General features: G+C 31.9%; 1 protein-coding gene across 3 annotated transcripts in view; it reads right to left on the bottom strand.

Moving 5' to 3' along the window:
• Positions 1 to 20,458, bottom strand: part of LOC145252839 (uncharacterized) — a 77,689-nt gene extending 57,231 nt beyond the window's left edge. For all 3 annotated transcript variants that reach the window (XM_080112825.1, XM_080112834.1, XM_080112842.1), the window contains exons 1-4: positions 20,021 to 20,458; positions 9,817 to 9,998; positions 2,696 to 3,104; positions 370 to 589 (exon numbers count right to left, since the gene is read on the bottom strand). In XM_080112825.1, coding sequence (XP_079968951.1) covers positions 370 to 589; positions 2,696 to 3,104; positions 9,817 to 9,998; positions 20,021 to 20,354 — 1,145 coding nt within the window. In that variant the 5' untranslated portion in view covers positions 20,355 to 20,458. The remainder of the gene's footprint in view (positions 1 to 369; positions 590 to 2,695; positions 3,105 to 9,816; positions 9,999 to 20,020) is intronic.
• Positions 20,459 to 22,146: the final 1,688 nt, after the last annotated feature.

Genomic DNA, 22,146 nt, shown 5'->3' with positions numbered 1-22,146 from the left:
GAAACTCATCAAAGCAAAGCTGTCAGCGGCCTTTCCTGCCGGGACATCTTGGAAGCAATTAGCTTTGATCAATGTGGGGAAAACCTTCATATCAGACAATTGCTATTCATTTGAGAGCTCCCCCTTTTTTGGGGGAGCTTAGTTTCCCCAATGTCATGGGGAAACAAATATATAAAATAATTTGCTAATGGTATAATTTAATTAAAAATACAATCTTATTTCATGCCATTAAAAGAGAACATAGAAAGCTTACTGCTGAAGCTGAATGAAATTTTTTTTTTTTGCAATATCTTATTAGCCATATTTTTATATTTTTTTATTTTTCTAAGAATTGTCTTTCCATAGTGAAAGAAAATTGTCAAGACTTACCTTCTTGAATCGTCATAGAAGAAGCTATGCGTACTGGCCGGGCTGAGGGTGCTGCGAGAAAAGGGTGAAAGCTCAAAAGACTGAAAATTGGGTGCAGTGAAGACAAAATCTGCTGGCGCAAAAGAAACTGCTTTCTTTGTAGGTGCATCCAATGTTTCCGTGATTTGTTCTTCCTTCTTATCCTCCAAGGGAGTTTCAATTAAAACAGGCTGTTCAACTTCTGTCAAAAAAGAAAACAATTCTTTGAAAGACATTAAAAATAAACACTGACCTCTTGACTATGGAGAAAAATCTCAAATTGGACAATCAGATTTCATGTGCTTTATAGCACAACCTTGCAATATAACGTTACTTATATATTTTCTCTACTGTTCTCCTTCCACCCAGGATTGTATTTTGTTCAACAATTCTTTACTGTATAAATGCACCATTTAGATATGAACACTCAAATACATACAATGGTTGTTGCAATATTTTTTTATCTAATTATAGGTTATGATTAAAATTTTTTTAAGGTTTTACTTATAAACACTGGCGATAGAAACTGACCAATCAAATGGAGCTACTTTCTGCTAGCAACCAATCAGAAACCAGAATTGTTCCATAAAAATATCAAATCTTTTAGCATTCCAGCACATTTTTTGCTCTTTACCTGCAAAATTTTAAAGTCTGAAATTCATACAGAACAGCTACTAACCAAAAACTCTTCTGAAATTAAACATTGCTTTCAATTTAAAATATTGAAAGAAAAATCTTTTTATCTATATATTAATACGATAGCATATTATTTTGTGTATCATGTTTACACATCTTTTTTTCTTCCAGGTGACTGTCGTTTAATTATTATAACCTTTCATTTCTTGTAATAAATAATTTTACCAAGAATTCTTCATAAGTTTTGGTTTTATATATATATATATATATATATATATATATATATATATATATATATATATATATATATACACACATACACTAAGTTCTGGTTTCGGTTCAAGCTGATGCACCCAAGTCATATGGATATATATTTTTTTTTTCTGAAATCACAATTTTATGATATAAGAATCGATAGAAAATAGACTATATATAACATATACAAAATCTGCATAAATTAAAATATATTTAAGCATATTTTACGACTGGGATGCTCTTTCTAACGGTACCATGTTTGTGCCTGTTTGATGCAGATGACAAGTTTTTAGCAGGCATACAAACACATACAAATGTACCCTTTATATGATAGAAGAAAATGATCACTAAGGGAACTACAGGGTGGTCACTAGAAAAGCAGGAAATTTGAAGGTCAGCTTAGATCACAAATAAAATGCGTGATTGCTATTCAGTTTCTTCGGCAATCTACTTCCATTGCACCGGAAGATTGGCCTCAAAAAGTCCAGACTTAAATGTCATGGATTACTGTGCTTGGAACTTGTTATTAACAGAGACACAGAACTGTCGACGTGACATACACTCTATTGATGACTTGAAAACGTGCTTGGTAAGAGCTTGGAATGATATTCCATAAGTTACCCTTCAAAACGCCACAAGAGTTTGGATTTCTAGATTAAGACGCTGCAGTGAAGGGCAGTGAAGCATCTATGAGTATAATATAACATTTGTCTTTGAAATATTTTGTAAAAATAAATAGTCGTTTGACAAATTTCCCGCTTTTCTAGCGACCACCCTGTAGTTTTTCAGTTTAATCTTGTTTCTTAAAGCATAGAAAGGAGCTGCTGCCAAAGTTTAAAGTGGATGAAGACATGGAATTTTTGCCACCATTATAGCTGGCAACCAAGAGAAGAGTCGATTAGGCAGTGTGAAATCTGATGATTGGGAGATTGAGGACAACGGATGTGTAACGTGAATCTTATCAGCTTATATCTAACGACTTGATTAATTCGAACGTTGAGCAGTATAAAAATGCGCGTTGAACAGATTCCTAGTCACTAAAGAATGGGTAGGAGTTTTGGGTTATTAAAAAGAAAACAGTTGTGGTGGCAGAAGGCAAAGATGAGAAGAAATAAGGATGGATTTGAAAGGAGGAGGAATAAAAGACAGTCAGAAATAGGTTACTTTGGAAGTCAATTTCTTAAACCATCCAACACATACCAGCATGTAAAACAAATGTTGAAAAGAATATGCCAAAAAATCAAAGTAAGATTTTTATGCACATTTATTGGGGAAGTAGGGTGGGGGGGTGGGGGTTCACTTGTCACTTTCAACCACAAATTCAAATACCCAGCACAAAGTACAAGAAAGCAAAAAGTATGAGACAGAAAAAGGCAAGAGACATAAAAAGGAAAAATAAGTAAAAAAAAAAAATTACCGGTTTTCTGTTTCTGGCCTCTTGTTTTAGCAGACAGAACATCTGGAATAGTTTTAACAGAATTACGAGTTGATCTTCTAACAGGTTGAGTTTGAGTTGTCTTGGGTGGCGCTTTCTTTGGAGGAACAGGTTGAGACTTTATTGTTGTAGAAGGAACGGCTCTGGTTGAAACGGCCCTTGTTGATGCAGATGCAACAGGCTTTGAAGTTTTTGTAACAGGAGCTGCCCTTGTAGTCACGGCTCGGATTGGAGGTGCTGCAGTTGTTGGTCTCGTTTGTTTGTTTGCAGTTTGGCGTGTTGTCCGCTGGCTAGTTGTAGTGGTCGTCAGGGTAGGTTTTGCAGAGGTTGCACCAGCCCTCTGCCTCGTGGCTGGGGCTACAGGTGCTGTAGGTTGTTTTTTGGCAGTTTTCTATAAAGCAGAATTAAGACGGAAGAACAAATGCGTTTAAAAATAAGGTGGAAAACGAAAAAGGCACAAGGAGAAAATTAGAATGAGCCGACCAAACACTAAAATTGGATTGAAGGAAAAGAGTGGAAAGACTCTTCTTAGGAAACCTAGTATTTATATTGGACTAGCAGGGAAACCCGACATTACCCGGGATCGAACGAGGATCAACAAAGGTTTCACACTCCAATATTTTATTGCCATTGAAATCAGTGAAACTGCTCATTTTTCAATTAAATCAATTGGCTGCTCTAATGAAGAACCCATTGCTGTGCATTGGGAAGAAGCTTTACATGCATCACTGCAGTGACAGTCCACAATAAATTGTAGTCTATATTACACTGTAGAGAACATTGATTTTATAGAATTATTTTTATATAATGACTTGCATTAAAGTTTAACATGCAAAAGTCAAGTATCATGCTTCAATTGTATTCTAAACAGAAACATTCATTTTTAAACGTGCCTATTATATCAAATAACCTACTGTTGATTTTATGTTGGGCCTTTCTGCTTGTGTGGTAATAAAACTTTTCAAATGCACTCGTGATGTTAGGCTGTATAAGGTGTTCACTTTAGTCAAAATCGCCTGCTCATTTTTTGGATTATCGTATTTATCGAAGACATCCAATAATACAAAACTTATCTAAGAACACTGCCAAACACAAAGTACATTTGTGTGAAACTAAAAAAATAAAATAAAAGGCATAACCATAAATGTAACGAACTTGCACACAAAGTTTCTTTTATATAATAGAGATTTTTAAAGTCAGACCCAATAGCATTTAAGGTAATGAAAAAAATGTACCATCTATAAAATTTTCAATCATTATTGCTATACCATGTTTTTGGAAATTAGTTACAACTTATTTTAAAAATTAAATAGTCCAGATAATTGTTAATATAAAACTAAAATTAATCACTTTCAACTAAAAATTCATTTTGAATTGAATAATGTTCTACCTTACATTCTAAATTGTGTAAACAAAAATTTAAATGACTCCCATGTATCACAGCTAACACCGGGTATGACTGGTGTTATTTACAACAAGGATGGCCAATCTGGAGAATTACAAGTGGTGCGATTCAGAGATTAAATATAATTTACCAAATTTTTTTATGATAAAATATAATAATTCAAATATTAATACACACGAGAAAATTGAAATTGCTTAAAATATCTCAATGGCATACATATGTATACTTATACATATATATTAGCAATACCAAACACCATAAAGTTCAGTGCTGGATAAGGTGCACAGTGCTACTTAATTGGACAGTCATAGTTTTTAAATCAGTAATAATTGCATTTTTCTATAGTCCATCAAAAAACTTATATAACTGAATTCACAATAAAATTTACTTAAAAATGGTATTTGAATATTTTTGTGATCCGTATATTTGAAGAAATCGCTATTTAAATCCGACAATTAATGACGAAACATGGCAGTAGAGCATGTCTGCTGGTAGTAGACGACTTTTTGCAAATAAGCGGTCAGGGTGTGTTCACATAAATACCCATAGCGGAAGTCATGCCTATCGACAACGTTTCTAGTTGTTTTAACTAATCAGGGAAAAGAATTGTATTTGCCACGGAATTTGAACACAATGTGTACGTCTTTGAGTCTAAAGTTAGAATATCTCTAAAAAGCAAGAATGGTTTCGATATAGGGATCATTATACATTAAATTTATAAGCAAAAATAATCCTCCTTAACTCTAAATCACTTCTGTCTTTTTTTTTTTTTTTTTTCTAGGGTATTGACAGTCACCTAAAATAGAATCTTAGTTTTTATTTTTTAATTGACAGCTATATAGTCATTTATTGCAATTAAAGTTCGAAAGTATATTTGCAAACCAACATTTCTTGAAGGATATTTTATAAAAGAATCACAAACTGCATTATTTTAAACAAGCCCCCCCCCCTGAATAAACTTGTAAACTAGGTTTACAAAACTTGCCATTCAAAGTAGACAGTTGATAGCAGCTGGTGCTTCAGATGCTGACTAGCTTATAATTATAAACGCTACAATTCAAATTGCTTACATTTGCTGAAAAGTGCTTAAAATTTTGAAAAGAGCCTAATTAAAAATAAAGAGAAATCAACAGAATTATTTTAATGTCTAAAAAACAACAACTTATTAGTTGGGATGCAAAAAATATTTAGAAAAAAAATGTTAGAGACACTTCATATTGAATTTTATTAAAAAAAAAAAAAAAAAAAGAATGGATCAGTTTATTTTGTACCTCGACAAGTGAGATTGAGGACTTTTCTGTTTACCAAATTTCATGACAAAATTCCTTTTTGGAGAATGGTACCAAGGAATTAAGCACCATGAGGATATAAAAAAAACAAAAATAATAATAATAGCGTTAACATTAAAAGAGGTGGCTGGTTACTTTTAATGCATCTAAAACCAAGCTTCTATCTTTACATCATCAACGTTCTGATCCCTATCTGGCATCAATTGAAATGAATGGCTCTCGTCTTGGGGAGGCTTCATGTTTTGAGCTTGACCTTTACTTCTGATCTGAAATGGAACACATACATCAAATCCGTTGCCAAGGTCTTCTATCAATCCAGTAGATATCTCACTGCTGATGCAATTCTGTACCTATATAAGAGCCAGGTACATCTAAGGATGGAGTACTGTTGCCACAGCTGAACAGGAGATGCTAGAAAGGACTTATTCTGCTTTGATACAGTTCAAAATAGATTTTGTAGCTTAGTAGATGTCCTTTTCTCTTCCCTGCAACCTCTATCTCACAGACAGATGTTGCGAGTCTGCTTTATCGTTATTTCCATAGCAAATGCTCGTCTGAGCTCCAATCTATGGTTCCCCTACCTCGCCAAACTTTCACGAGAAACACTAGTTGAAAACACTATCAATAATTTCCCCCACTCTTTATCCGTGCCTAAACCTTAACAGATTCCATAAACAAAGTTTCTTTCTTAGAACTGCACGCCTGTGGCACTGTCTCCCGTTTGCCTGCTTTCCAGCAATATGGTTATCTTCAAGTCCAACGTAAACAAGTTCTTGAGCCATTCCACTTAAGTTAACAAATTAACTAATTTCCAGTACTAATGATATTGTCCAATTGACTACTGTACACTCTTTAACCCTTATCCTCGAGTGGCCTCTGAGCCTTGATAAGTGGTGATGCATGTGTTAAAAAAAAAAAAAAAAAAAAAAAAAGGCTTCAAATATATCCTGTAGATTATTTATTAAGCATGTGAAAAGATATTCATTTCCGAAGAAAATGGTAAGACCTTAAGGACTTTAAGTGTTTCGGTTTTTAAAGCATGACTATTTTAGTAGAACTAGCTTGAAATCTCAAATAATCAAAGATTTTTTATGGTCGGTCAGCATTACTTGGTCAAGCAAATAAATATTTGAAAGAAATTTCCAACTTAAATCAAAGTAATTATTTTTCAGTCATATTGTACTTTGTGCTTTTTAGGAGAAATTAGCAGAGTTATCCAATATTGCCTTGAGCCATAAATTAAAAAAAAAAAAAAAAAAAAAAAAAAAGTAAACAGATGATAGAGTTAAGTGTCTCACCACCTCCCTCCTAGAAGAGAAATTCCCTTTTTTATGCGAGGAATAAAAAAAAAAAATTAAAAAACTTGGCAGGCCTTCAAAGTACTACTGAAAGTGCTCAATAAAATTAATGCCTCCAGATCATTACTAAAACCAAGTTTTCCCACCCCTTTCTTTGTAGAGAAATGAAAATAGCTAAGAAACAGTAAATTAATCCGGAATCAATGTTTTGTATTAATATAACATGGAAAATTGTTTAATTTCTTATAACATTCAATGATAGAAACAGTTATTTGACCCCTAAACGGATGAATCTTATTTATTTTTCCAGGGCTGAGCTGATAAAAACTGTAGGTGTTCATTATGTATTTTTCAAGTTTGGGCTGGACATAGAAATAACTGCTCTTTATATAATAGACTAGTTTGGGTACCCGGTGTTGCCCGGGTGTTTGGAGGTGTGTGTTGAGAAAAAAAAATTACCTCTTTGCTATTGCGACCATCACCAAACCGGAAGTGATGTAGGTTTAAATTAACACTAGTCAATCGAAAAGAGGGGGAGGACTTTCAAAAATATCAGCAAAAAAAAAGCAACTCCACTACCTCTGTAGAAAAGTTCCCAGTTGAGAGTGAAGGAATTAATGTTTTAAGCCCATTTTTTCAATATTTTGTCTGAAATCTTGTCTCTGTTGAAAGTTTTAGACAGACATACAAACATACATTTAAACAGGCAGGTGAGATTTATATTATAAAATGACTAAAATTTTGCAGGTTTTAACTTACACAGCAGAGAAAGAGTATATATAAAATTTTTTTTAAAAATCGTAAAATAAAAATGTCACTAAAATAATAAATTTTTTATAGCTCATAAATATAGCAATGCAATTAAGTAAATATGAAAATTCCAAATTGTCATCACGGTAAATAAATCATTTTTTTTATGGTCATCAAAAAATTTACAATGCAGGCAAGGAAGTTAAAAAAAAAGCCCCCCTCCTGCATATGAACTTTAACGTAAAAATCATTTCCAAACCATTCTAGCTTTTTAGGCCAGACAAAAAAAATCTTTAATTACGGGAGATAAATTCTGTATATTTTTTCATATTGAAAGATTAAAGAAAGAAATAATTATCTAGCCTACAACTATTAATAATTTAGAGTGATAAGCTCCCTAAAAAGCACATAACATTACCACCACACAAAAGAAAAAAATTCATAAAATGCTAGAATGCCTCAGCAATGAAGGGAAAGAAGAGTCATTTTTATGTTAAATTCATATGCAAAATTGCTCTAAATTCTAAAATGATTAAAAACATTTTTTTTTTTTTATTTCTAATTTTTCAGGTTTTCCCAGATTATTGCTTAAAAAATTCTTATCAGGGTCAGAGGTTGCTAGCCTAAAACACATTTTTTTCAGACTTAAAGTATTGCCCAGGTAAAAGTTCTGCAATTGTACTCTGAATATTGTGAGCAGCAAGAATCTTCAGAACAATTACTTATAAATGAATTTACAAAGTATTTTATTACGCCACAAGTACTTGCGAATTCCTTTGAACTTCTATGCAATCATGGCTGATGGGACAATAGTATGCTAGCCCTGCGGATTGAATAAAGGATTCTGTTCAAAATTTTGTACGGATTCAGAGTTTGACAAGATACACACGAAAGTAAAGATATTACAGTGACTGAAATGTGAATATAACATCAAAATATGAGAACAGTCGTCTGAAGAATCCAAATACAAATTATCAATCCTCATCCGAAAAATTACAGAACAGAAATTGTGTAGTCAAAAACTGAATTGTTGCGTAAATGAATTGCGAGATAAAATGCAAGCTTTAGTCAACAAAATGTTTTTGAATACAGAATTTTAGGACTTAACTAGATGTGATGACAAGAAATTAATACCAGAAATGTCGGATTGAACGCCAACCCACCAACCAAAATCTTCCATAGAAACTGGTGCCTGTCTAGAATTTCACGTATATTAAAAACAAAAAGAAAATACTGCTTAATGTATGATAAAATATACTCCAAAAATTATGTAAATTGACCAAGTAGTTTTATTTTTAAATAAGAAAATTCAAACATTACTAAACTATGCAAGAATCTCAATACCATTGTAAAAACAGTGAAGGAAAAAGGGAGATAACTTCAAATTTGTGAGATTAAAAAAAAAAAAAAAAAAAAAAAAAAAAAAAACATTCTTAACAGGGAACAAAGCATTGGAAAAACTCAAATTTGCTTAAAAATAATTTTCTTTATAAAAATAAAATTATTTCATCAATTTAAGTGATTTTTGGCATATGCTATTTTCTTTCCATTACGAGCACATACAATAGACTTTTTGGTCCACCGACTTTGACCTTAGAATTCACCCATGTTCGTTAGTTCCAAAAATTTTCAATAACTACTCATTACATTTTTCTGAAATTTTGCATGAAATTACAACTACCCAAGGAAGAAAATGCAACATTCTCAGATTTTTTATAAAAATTTTCATTATGTCCCGGGATGAAAAAGGGTCAAAAATGGCCCAAAATAGGACTTTTTGGGACAAAATATTTTCCCACCATTAGATTTTGCTGAAAAATTACCCAAAAGCAAGACCACATAATATACGTCCGGGAATGTAATATTTGATGATTTTAAAATTCTGGTTGCGTCTCCAGAGAGTACAAAATTTTTTTTTAAATCCAACGTCGCAAAAAATAACACTTTAAGACATAAAATCTTTTCTGATCATTAGATTTTGCTGAAAATTACCCAAAAGCAAGACCACATGGAAATTTTTCTGGAAATGTAATATTTAACCATGAAAAAATTTTTTCTTCCTCAGGGGGGTGAAAAGTGGTAGAAAAAAAAAAAAAAAAAGTTGATATTTTGGAATCAAAATGAAAAAATTCTGATTTATTTGTTTCTCTGTCTCCGATAAAACTTAGGTTATTTCCCTTTGATTGTTATGTTTTTATATTTAAAAAAAAAAAAAAAAAAAAAAAAATTGTTCCTATTTACTTGCCTCCCCACGAGGGCAGAGTTAGACACAAGGTCGGTTATTAATGTGGGAAAAAACTAGCTTCCAAAGAGGGGCACTCTGGATAGAAACAAAAATTGAATTTTTTTTTTTTTCTTTACCTTTTTTTGTTCCTGTTCCCATTTCCGTTCAAAATTAGTTTTAATGTCTGAACTTTGGAAAGTGGCCGATACAATGAACGGTTTATTTTTGGCTCTTTTTAAAGCTTCTTGTTTCTTTAATAGTTCTCGTTCCTCTTTCCATTTCTGTAGCATTTTTAGGCGTTCTTGATTCGCTTGAGATGCTGGAAAAAAAAAAAAAAAAAATTTCCTCAGATTTCAATGAAAAGGTAAATTATCTTCATAATCTGTTGAAAGAGAATCATCTCAAAAAATGGATAATTATTTTGAAACTTTTAGAAAAAGACAAACTTAAAATAGAGAACCGAAATACAGATGACAACCCAATGGAAAAAAATTGCAATCGAGTGTTAACAGATTCATCATTCTAAGACAATGATGACTTATCACTAATTATCCAATTGCTATTCAAAGTATCTAATTAGTTCATTGAAATGATATGCAAGTGAAATATATCATTTTGATTTGTTTTTTTCTGGGTATATTTGCACATTAAAAACAATTTTGTTTTCTTAGGTGCTTATGTGTGAACATCCCTGAAAAACTGGACATAAAAAAAAAAAAAATTTAATTTAGAGATCAGTTTTGTATATAAATTTAATGTAAAACAATGCCTCATTTTTGGGCCACTTTAACTTATTAAAGTGGCTTATTTACTTATCTCCCCACGAGAACAAAGTTAGACAAGGTCAGTTTTTTTAATGTGGGGAAATTCAGCTCCTAAAGGGGAACTGAAAAAAAAAAAAAAAAAAAGTCTTAGTCATGAAGGATTTCTCCTCCACTGCCAGAGGACAGAAAAGTTGAAGTTAAGATTAACTAAATTTTATTTCATAATTCCAAGTCTTTGCAAATTTTTTCTGACAAAGTTGTAAAACCACACATAATTGCCTAAAAATGTAGCCCCCTCCACTCCCTCAAACAGAATTTATCTCCCACAGCAAAATCTTTAACTGCCAAAAACCACTGGAATGGTCAGAAATAGATATTTTTTATTAAATTTATGCAAAACTGATGCCCCACACTTAAAAATAATTGTTAAACAAGAAAATCTTTTTTTCCAAGTTTTCAGAGTGTTAACATGTAATTGCCTAAAAAATGTAGAATCTCATTGGGGAGAGATGTAGTGGAGGACACTCATCTACAAAAGCACACCAACTTCTGCCAATAAAAGTTTACCTATTCAGTAATTTAAAGGCTTCAAAGTCACTTAAAACAATTTTCTTTTAGAGTCATAGTTTCAGAGCTCATGCATAATTTGAACGTGATTTTGAAGTCTTTAAACTGTCAATTTGAAAGCATTGTTGACACATCTGGGCAGGAGCTGCTAGAAGCACATTATCCTGCCCTGACAGAGTTCAAAATAGACTTCAAAACATAGTAGGGGATGCCCTTTTCTATTCTCAGTAATCTCTTTCCTACAGAAGAAATGTTGCGAGCCTGTCTGCTTTATTTTCATGGCAAGTGCTTATCTGAGCTCTAATCTAGTTCCCCTTGCCAAACTTTCATGAAAAATACTCATTTAAGTGAAACCATTATCAATAATTTCCCCCACTCTTTATCTGTGCCTAAACCTAAGCATAGATCCCATGAACAAAACTTTCTTAGAACTGCACACCTGTGGAACTCTTCCCCATTTCCCTACTTTCCAGCTGACTACAAAATGATCGTCTTTAAATCCAACATGAATATGTTCTTGATGAGCCGTCTCTTTAAGTAATTCAATTTACAAAATTTTTTCACTACTAATATTAACCCTTATCCTCAAGTGACCTCCACGCCTTGATAAGTGGTGACTCATTTGTAAAAAAAAAAAAAAAAAAAAAAAAAAATTCCTGGATAGAATTGTATTTATAAAGTTGGTTGAATATCTGTTTGATAGTTATATAAAAACAAGTGAAATATGGCAATTAAAAAGAAAACAAAACTTTAGAAATTTTTTTTGAAAAAGTATTAACATACACTGAAGTTTAAAAAAAAAAAAATCATTTTAATGTTACGGACTGATTATCTTTGTTGGCATCATGAGTGCAAAATTGCTTTTATTTTTTTATATTAAAATTCATTTTTTTCAGTAAATTTTTGTGTACGCTAATATTTTTTTTAATTAGTATTTTTTAACATTTTCCTATTTTTAACAGTCATATTTCACTAGTGTTTTCATAGACACCATTTCGATTTTCTGCTCTTAGACTAAAAACAGTAGTTTACATTGCATATATCAAGAGCTTTTGTTTTTTTAATATTTCAAAACTGAAAAGCATAATCTTAATATGCACCTTGAATATTTAGAGTCAATTTTTCTTAAAAAAAAAAAGAAAAAAAAAAAAGTGGGTTACAAAAATTACCAATTTTTTTTTGGTGCTGGTGTATTGATTAGTACCAAATTTCTACTCTGTAAAACACATGCACCATTATTTAATACAGGCTTATGCCAAAGAAATGTTTTGAAATGTGAAATTGTGCATTTTTCCAAAGAAAATACAGTGAGATTCATAAATTTGCGGGTGCATGTGCAAAAGCTGCATTTTAAAACCATACATCCTCAACATTGCCATCGCATTTGGATTCACATGGTAACAACACGACTGCATAGAAAACAATGCAATTAAGGCGCCTTCAATAAGTTTTCAGATTTTTTTATTTTTGTATCAACTCTTATTGATAGTATGCACACGGAACTCCAGTCTCCTTCAAAATAAGCTTCTCTGGCTGCAATGCACATAACACTCATACCCCTTTCACTGTTGACGTCCCTAAATGCCAGAAAGCTTTCTACTCTAATATCTTCTTCCTAAGAACAGCTAGACTTTGGAATTCCTTGATTGTACTGATATGCAGAAGTTCAAATGTAATGTAAACAAACATTTTAATCTTTCTTAGGCATGGTCCCAATCAATAGCACCTTATGTTCAAGTGGCAATATGCCTTGTTTGTGGGGGAAGGTAAGTAAAAAATAAAAAAAAAAATTTATGACTAGACAAGGCTAGAGCCCCACCCCCAGTTTAAAAAAAAAAAAATTATGATTTTTGGAATAGGCCATTTTCATTTTGCCACAAGTACATAGATTTTTTTTTCGTTTACTTTTTAATATGGAGGAATTCTTGACAAGAATTCCTTGTTTTATAAATTTATGAAACTGACATATTTTCGTTGACATTTCTTTGGCTTACTCAGTCTAAAATGTGATCTCAAGTTTTACAGGAAGGAATTTGGTGTTGACCAAATAGTTATTGAAGAAATTTAAAGATTAGAATAATTGTAAATTTTGGCCACCACTAAACAATTTGAATAAACGAAGAATAAAATGAAATATGGTAAAATATATTTCAAATAAAATTTCAAACTTAAAATTTGTATTTGGGCAATTTACCGTAAAAATTTACTTCCCTTTAACGAGTCATCTTACCAGAACTTCTTTAAAAATCAATTAAATTTTATGTTCTATGAAAAAATAGATTTACTTATTTAAAAGCTTTAATAATTACTATTGAATTTATGTACATTCTTAACTAAATGTTATTACGGTGTTAACTTGTTTTTCTTTTACACTAATAAATCTATTTACTTGTCTCTGCACAAGGGGAAAGTTAGACAGGAGTTTGTCGCTGGATACACTCACATGAACAAAAATGTGCATTCTGGATAAGACAGAAATTAATGTCCTCAGTTGAGAAAGATTTCTCAACAGAGGACAGAACAGATCCTACATTTTGATCCTAGTCCAATGGCCAAGAAAATGGAACGAAACTATTTATCAAGGACAAAAATAATTCAGGATAAGAATTATGAGATGGATGGATTTTACGTTAATAATTTTGTTCACTCCAAACAAAGACTATTGTCAGACATAAGAGGCTACTATGATCAGGAGAATGGGGTTATGTAGCAAGATATTTGTTAACATTACACGCGGTTTGAGATTATAGTAAAGTTTCCCTGCATCTGTCGACGTCTACAATAAAGAGGTGAGATTTTGCTATTGACTCTTCAACACAGGCCCTCGGACCAATAGTAGCTTTCAACAATCTGCAAAAGTTTTGCTGACATACCATCTGCAAAAGTTTTGCTGACATACCATCTGCAAAAGTTTTGCTGACATACCATCTGCAAAAGTTTTGCTGACATACCATCTGCAAAAGTTTTGCTGACATACCATCTGCAAAAGTTTTGCTGACATACCATCTGCAAAAGTTTTGCTGACATAAAATCTGCAAAAGTTTTGCTGACATAAAATCTGCAAAAGTTTTGCTGACATACCATCTGCAAAAGTTTTGCTAACATACCATCTGCTTGCCTGATTCACCAGAGCGAGCCTCGATCAATGGAGTCAAAAGCAAAATTAATGAAGCATAGGAATGTGGGTTGCTGAAACGCCCGACAATTTTCAAGGATGCATGAAAAAGAGTGGAGATCTGATTGGTACAACCCGTCTGGTCGAAAACCGGCTTGAGAAAGGCATATATGGGGAGCTGCAGATGCATTGGAATCGACACAACAGCAAAAGCCTTCGTCATAACATCGACAAGGTTTATTCCTGGTAATTAGAGCAGATTTGAGTCACCCTTTTTGAAGATTGGGAGAAGTACTACTTTGCTCCAATCAAAGAGAATATTTCAGTGTGCCAAATTACTTTGAAAACTCCTAGAACACAGAGCAAATATCTCAGACATGGCTTTATAAACATCTACCAGTATCCTATCCTCACCAGGAGCCTTGTTGTTTTGCAGGCGGTGAAAGACATCTCTCACTTCATTCAGCGTAAGGGGCGTGATGTTGCGGTCATATTGCTCGGCTTGGTCCACATCCACATTTATCGCAGAGGTAGGGTGATTAAACAGCTCATAAAAATGCTTTTCCAGTGCTTAAATCCAAACCAGGTTTGTAATGACATTGCCATCATGCACACAAAGCATTTCATCAACATCCGTCATTCCTTGGTTCGGCTGCTTCACCATCCGGTAAAGTTTATAGGAGTGTGCACCACGTTCAATTTCTTCTGCAAACTCTTGCTAGTATGTATTTCTACCTGCATGAACTGAATAACGTGGCATCATAGATGAGAGTTCAGAGCATCTATTACCCACATTATTATTTGTTATCCAGTCCCGATGACAGGGGTTCGTAACACCAACGTGCTTGTGTGCCAAGTCAATGGTAACAGATTTATAGATCTGACACTTTGTCCCAGGTTGATATACTCCATTAGTTTGCAGAAGAGAGAATCGGTTATGAAGTTCTCCTCCAAATTGGACATCAGCATCTAACTTCAAATTGGCAATGTTCAGCTTTGGCTGTTTGATTGCTTGCCTGAAGTCGAAGGCCTTCGATAAGGTATGGCATAAGGGCCTACTTCACAAGATTTCCAGCTACGGTATCACTGGAAATGTTTACTCATTAAATCATTTCTCTCCGATAGGTTCATTAGAGGTTGATGGGAAGAAATCAGAGGCCCATAGTATAAATGCTGGAGTCCCTCAGGGGTCCATCCTGGGCCCAACTCTCTTCCTGATCTACATCAATGATCTCCCTAAACACATAATTAAATCATTTGTTGACATCTATGCCAATGACACGACCATATATGGCAACACATCAAAGGCCGTAAATGACAAAGTCTCCTCTGATTCTCTCTCCTGATCTTGAGCGCGTGGTACAGTGAGGGAAGAGGTGGCTGGTCACTTTTAATGCATCTAAAACCAAGCTTCTATCTTTACATCATCAACGCTCTGATCCCCATCTGGCATCAATTGAAATGGATGGCTCTCGTCTAGGGGAGGCTTCATGTTTTGACAAGCTTCTGGGTTTGACCTTTACTCCTGATCTGAAATGGAACAAGTACATCAGATTTGTTGCCAAGTAAGCTGGGAAAATGGTGGGATCCTTCTACTGCTCCAGAAGATATCTCACTACTGATGCAATTCTCTATCTGTATAAAAGCCAAGTACGTCCAAGGATGGAATACTGCTGCCACATCTGGGCAGGAGCTGCTAAAAACAGCCTATCCTGCCTTGACAGAGTACAAAATAGACTTCGTGGTTTAGTGGGGGATGCCCTTTTCTCTTCCTTGCAGCCTCTCTCCCACAGAAGAGACGTTGCGAGCCTATCCTTGTTTTATCGTTATTTCCATGGCAAGTGCTCGTTTGAGTTCCAATCTCTCGTCCCTCCTCGCCAATCTTTCACGAGAAACACCCATCTGGCTGAAACTACTGTCAATAATTTTCCCCACTCTTTATCTGTGCCTAAATCCAAACAGATTCCATGAGTAGAGCTTCTTTCTCAGAAGTGCACGACTGTGGAACTCTTTCGTTTGCCTGTTTCCCACCTGACTACAACTTTGATGTCTTCAAGTCCAACATAAACAAATTCCTGACAAACCACCCCCTTAAGTAAGACACTATCAAATCTCCAATACTAATGATTACTACAACACTATCTCATTGATTACTGTACATGCAATAACCTTTATCCCTGAGTGGCCTCCGGGCCTTGGTAAGTGGTGATCACCATGTTAAAAAAAAAAAAAAAAAAAAAAAAAAAGGACTTGCTTGAACAAGCCTGTGATCTATGTGGAATTCACTACTGGTAATCGCACCTCGAAAAGCACAAGAGCCAAGAACAGGCAGGACAGAGCTCGTCCATTTCACATGCGCCAAAATATAATTTATCCAATTGGCCATATGGTTGTTATTGAAATGCCAAGCGATAAGATGACGTGGGTGCTGGAAGCGGGTGTTTACCACAAGGTAATTAGTGGTCACAAAGTTGACGATTGTCACATCTTGTACAGAGAGTAAAGTGGATAAGGATATGCTTTGTGTTTTCCTCTGCCAATTATTTCATGCAAGAATTCCAATCTCTGGCTCCAAAAATGAGATCAGACGATGGTGTATGACCGATTGAAGGTTATGATAAAAGATATCCTTTTCCTATTCACCTGCGTTGAGTGTCAGCATGTACACAGAGACAATGCAAACATAAATTTTAAAAGTCATCAGCTCAACATTCACAGGCAGCATGAATTAGAACAAATATACTGAGGACATTGCCAAGGCTGCTGCAAAGAAGGTGGGCTCCCACTGTGCTAGAAAATCACTCACACCAGAGAGTATCTTATATCAAAGGCAATTTACCCATGAATGCATGTAATATTGTTGCCATATCTGGACTGTGGCATCTACCATTTGTACCTCACTCTTAGACACGCATCAAAAATAGTCGCAAATCTAACAGGTCCCTCACTATCGACCAAATTCTAACTTTTGTCGCAATGCCACAATGTTGCATTCCTGTGTCTGTTTTACAAGTACTTTATTGGAATGTACTCTGACGAATTTAAAGTACTCGTCTGAACTCCAATCTCTGGTCCCCCCCCCCTCGCCAATCTTTCACGAAAAACACCCGTCTAGCTGAATCCAATGTGAAAAATTTTCCCCACTCTTTATCTGTGCCTAAATTAAAACGTAGATTCCATGAACAAAGCTTCTTTCTTAGAACTGCACACCTGTGGAACTGCTCCGTCTGCCTGCTTCCCACCTGACTACAACCTGGATGTCTTCAAGTCCAACGTTAACAAATTCCTAATGAAACACCCTCTTAAGTAAACACTTCATTAAATCTTCACACTAACGTACTGTACTTGCAATAACCCTTATCCCTGAATGGCTTCCGGGCCTTGATAAGTGATGACCACCGTGTAAAAAAAAAAAACTTGTGCCCTCTCGATGTACATACTTCAACAAGCAGCAAAATTCCACTCCTTCATCGTTGAGATCCCTATATGCCATAAAGTCTTCTACTCTAATAGTTCGTTTCTTCGTACTGCTAAACTTTGTAATCCTCTCCCTGATTCCCTGACTGTACTGGCATGCAGAAGTTCAAGTGTAATGTAAACAGACATCTTGCCGCTCAACTTCCCACAACCCCCAAATAGTAGCTCCTTATGATGGGTAATTTCCCATATAAAAGTATTTACCTCACTTATGTCCCCCTTACAAAGATTAAAATCAACACAAACTATAATAAACCTTGTGTCTAGAATCCTTATTACAATTTTCATCAAAATCCATTACATGGTTTTTATTCTAAATATGCGTGGTTTGAAATGGAAAAAGTAAAAACAAAAAAGTTTTGGAATTGCTAAGTTTTCTAACAAATTTACAAGTGTTGAAAAAACGTGAAAAGTCCACCGATCGACCCTAGTGTACAAAAACGACAGGAGTAGAGTACTAAAAGAATAAGCGTGCAAAAGTTGAATGTGCACTCGCGCAAAAACAAACATGGCGACCATTGAAAACAATGCGGAATACATTGGATAATCGGCGACAACACAGGCCTGAATACTCCTAAAAATTGTTTTTTTTTTTTCGTTAATACTCATGAACACTGATCTAATACCGATTAAAATTTTTTTTTTTTGTATTTTCCAATAATGAAACAACTGAAAAAAAGACGTTAAAAAATGCGGGGTGTGCGTGTCAGCATCATCCTGTATGTATTTTTTTTTTTGCTACCAATCTACCCGATTTTCAAGAAAAAATAAAAATTAAAAAAAATACAGACGCTTCCATACGTGCGGCATTTTTTTTTTTTTTTTTTCCATAAGCTGGTAGATTTTTTTGAGTTTGTATTACTGTACACAGATTCGAAAAAGTTGTCAAAAAACAAATATATAACAAATGTTATCAAAGGCAAGATAAGTTACTTTTCTACCAAACTGGATATAATTTTCGTGTTTTTAATCAATTTAACATGTTTATTCAGCTCGAAAAACATACAGTGTTTACCGATGTATTGGAAAATTCAAGATGGCGGCCGATTCTCTCTTTAACACGGTAAGTTTGGAAAAAGGTGTAATAAATAATAAACTAGACAAAATACTGTTAGAAATTCACTCAATATATGTTAACGTGACATAACTTGACATATATTCGGTGGTTTTTAATAGTATTTTGTCTAGTTTATTATTTATAACACCTTTTCCTGAACTTACCGTGTTAAAGAGAGAATCGGCCGCCATCTTGAATTTTCCAATACATCGGTAAACACGGTATGCTTTTCGAGCTGAATAAACATGTTAAATTGAATAAAAACACGAAAATTATATCCAGTTTGGTAGAAGAGTAACTTATCTTGCCTTTGATAACATTTGTTATATATTTGTTTTTTGACAACTTTTTCGAATGTATGTGTACAGTAATACAACCCCAAATTAAGTGCGGTTTAACATTTTAAAGCGTCTATTTAATTCGAAGTAATAATGCGAGTTGGCAAGTTAAAGATGGCAGGCATCAGACGTTCAACTGGAAAGTCTCGATAATCGCTAAAATCATGAAAACAAAACAAAATACTGATAGAAATCCACCCAATAAATGTCACGGTGACACTTTAGTATTTTGTTTATTTTTCAAGTTTTGAACCATTACTGACATTCCGAAGACGGCAGGTTTCTGTCGACCATCTTGTCGGGGTACTAGTGCAAAGTGCACTTATTGATCCTTGTTGAAATAAGGTTATTTAGAAAGCCATTCTTAGCATGGGGAGGGTGTTTATACCTATTCTGTACTTTAACTTTACAATTTAATAAAAACAATTGAAAATACTATTTTAAAAAATAGCACGGATTAATAAGTGAACTAGCACCCTTGTCGGTACTAATTCGGCATTTTTTTTTCGAACCGAATAAAAGCATTAAAATACGTTAAATACCACAAAACTTGACATTTATGCAGAATACGTACCGTGCTTTTTTTTTTTTTTGATAGGATTTAAGTTAAATTTTTACGGCATCGTTTGTTTATTGAATTGTTAGGTGAAAGCAGTTATCCCTCATGTTAAGAATAGATTTCTAAATAACATCATTTCTGCACAATTAGTATTCTGCATACGTACCAGATTTTTAAGTTACAAATTTAAAAACTGAGTAGAATTGGGGTTTCTTTTGAATTGTCTATTGGACGCAAAGAACACAAAAAGTGAATATTATTTTAAAGCCTTTAAATTACCGATTAGAAAGTAAGAGCTTGTTTTACAACTAACAGAGCTGAAAATTTTTTTACTTAAGATGTTTATTTAGCTCGAAAAACTAATGTTTCATTCCCGTTGATAACCGAAAAATTATTTCGAAACAGCGTCAATAAAAAAATACGCCGAAAACAAAAATAACGAAATAAAACCATAATCTACTTACATTTTGTGTTCTTTTCTTTAGCTTTCGTTTCTGCTAACTGCCTTTTGTTTTGTCGTAATTTCGTGGTGGGAGGTTTTACCTCAGTTGCTTCATCTGTTAACGCGGCAACATTTTTAGATGCAGGTGTTTTATCAAGAGAAGTTTCCAATAAAGATGAATCCATGGAAAGGTCGACATTGAGCTCTTGACATGGACTCATTAATACAAGATGCCTTCGTTTATTTATCTCTTCTTCACGTTTGGCCGCCCATTCTTCCGAACGACGAAGACGTCGTTTTAATTTAGGGTCAATCCGGTTAGAACTTTTGTATGCTGCAATGTGGCTTGATGCCATTTTAATGGCTTGTTAAAAAAAAAAAAAGAATTTTTACGAATTGCTACTGCGTGCTGGCGTAAAACACTGTAAACAGTTTTCAAACGTTTAAAACTCACAGGTTTTTTCTAATTGGTTGAAAAATCTTAGAACTCATTTCTGATTGGTTGAATGGAAGGATGGTAAGTTGAATTACCTCCCTTGAACGGAAAAACAGTTGTAAGTTGCAACTGTTTTTGAAAATAAGTTTTAATAAAAAAAAATTTTTTTTTTAAATATACCGATATTATTGTTATTTCTTTACTTTTTGTCTTTTTTAAATTAAATCTACTCCGAAAAGTAGCATTTTTCAGTTACAACTTTTTCTAAGTTTTGTTTAAGTTATAGTTCCCGTGAAAATAAGTAAGAAGAAATGGATTACTCTTTCTCGCTCATATATATATATATATATATATATATATATATATATATATATATATATATATATATATATATATATATATATATATATAGAGAGAGAGAGAGAGAGAGAGAGAGAGAGAGAGAGAGAGAGAGAGAGAGAGTTAGTTTCGAAATAAAGACAAAATGCCCTTTTTTTTATTTTTATTTATTTTTATTACTAAATATTACGTGCATAAATAATAATAATAATAATAATAATAATAATAATAATAATAATAATAATAATAATAATAATAATAATAATAATAATAATAATAATAATAATAATAATAATAATAATAATAATAATAATAATAATAATAATAATAATAATAATAATAATAATAATAATAATAATAATAATAATAATAATAATAATAATAATAATAATAATAATAATAATAATAATAATAATAATAATAATAATAATAATAATAATAATAATAATAATAATAATAATAATAATAATAATAATAATAATAATAATAATAATAATAATAATAATAATAATAATAATAATAATAATAATAATAATAATAATAATAATAATAATAATAATAATAATAATAATAATAATAATAATAATAATAATAATAATAATAATAATAATAATAATAATAATAATAATAATAATAATAATAATAATAATAATAATAATAATAATAATAATAATAATAATAATAATAATAATAATAATAATAATAATAATAATAATAATAATAATAATAATAATAATAATAATAATAATAATAATAATAATAATAATAATAATAATAATAATAATAATAATAATAATAATAATAATAATAATAATAATAATAATAATAATAATAATAATAATAATAATAATAATAATAATAATAATAATAATAATAATAATAATAATAATAATAATAATAATAATAATAATAATAATAATAATAATAATAATAATAATAATAATAATAATAATAATAATAATAATAATAATAATAATAATAATAATAATAATAATAATAATAATAATAATAATAATAATAATAATAATAATAATAATAATAATAATAATAATAATAATAATAATAATAATAATAATAATAATAATAATAATAATAATAATAATAATAATAATAATAATAATAATAATAATAATAATAATAATAATAATAATAATAATAATAATAATAATAATAATAATAATAATAATAATAATAATAATAATAATAATAATAATAATAATAATAATAATAATAATAATAATAATAATAATAATAATAATAATAATAATAATAATAATAATAATAATAATAATAATAATAATAATAATAATAATAATAATAATAATAATAATAATAATAATAATAATAATAATAATAATAATAATAATAATAAT

The sequence above is a fragment of the Euprymna scolopes genome, chromosome 3 (genome assembly GCF_053919585.1).
Source record: "Euprymna scolopes isolate OS-2025 chromosome 3, ASM5391958v1, whole genome shotgun sequence".
Taxonomy (NCBI): Eukaryota; Metazoa; Mollusca; class Cephalopoda; order Sepiida; family Sepiolidae; genus Euprymna; species Euprymna scolopes.
Note: the sequence above shows the minus strand (reverse complement) of the source record. Positions and strands in the feature narration are given on the sequence as shown.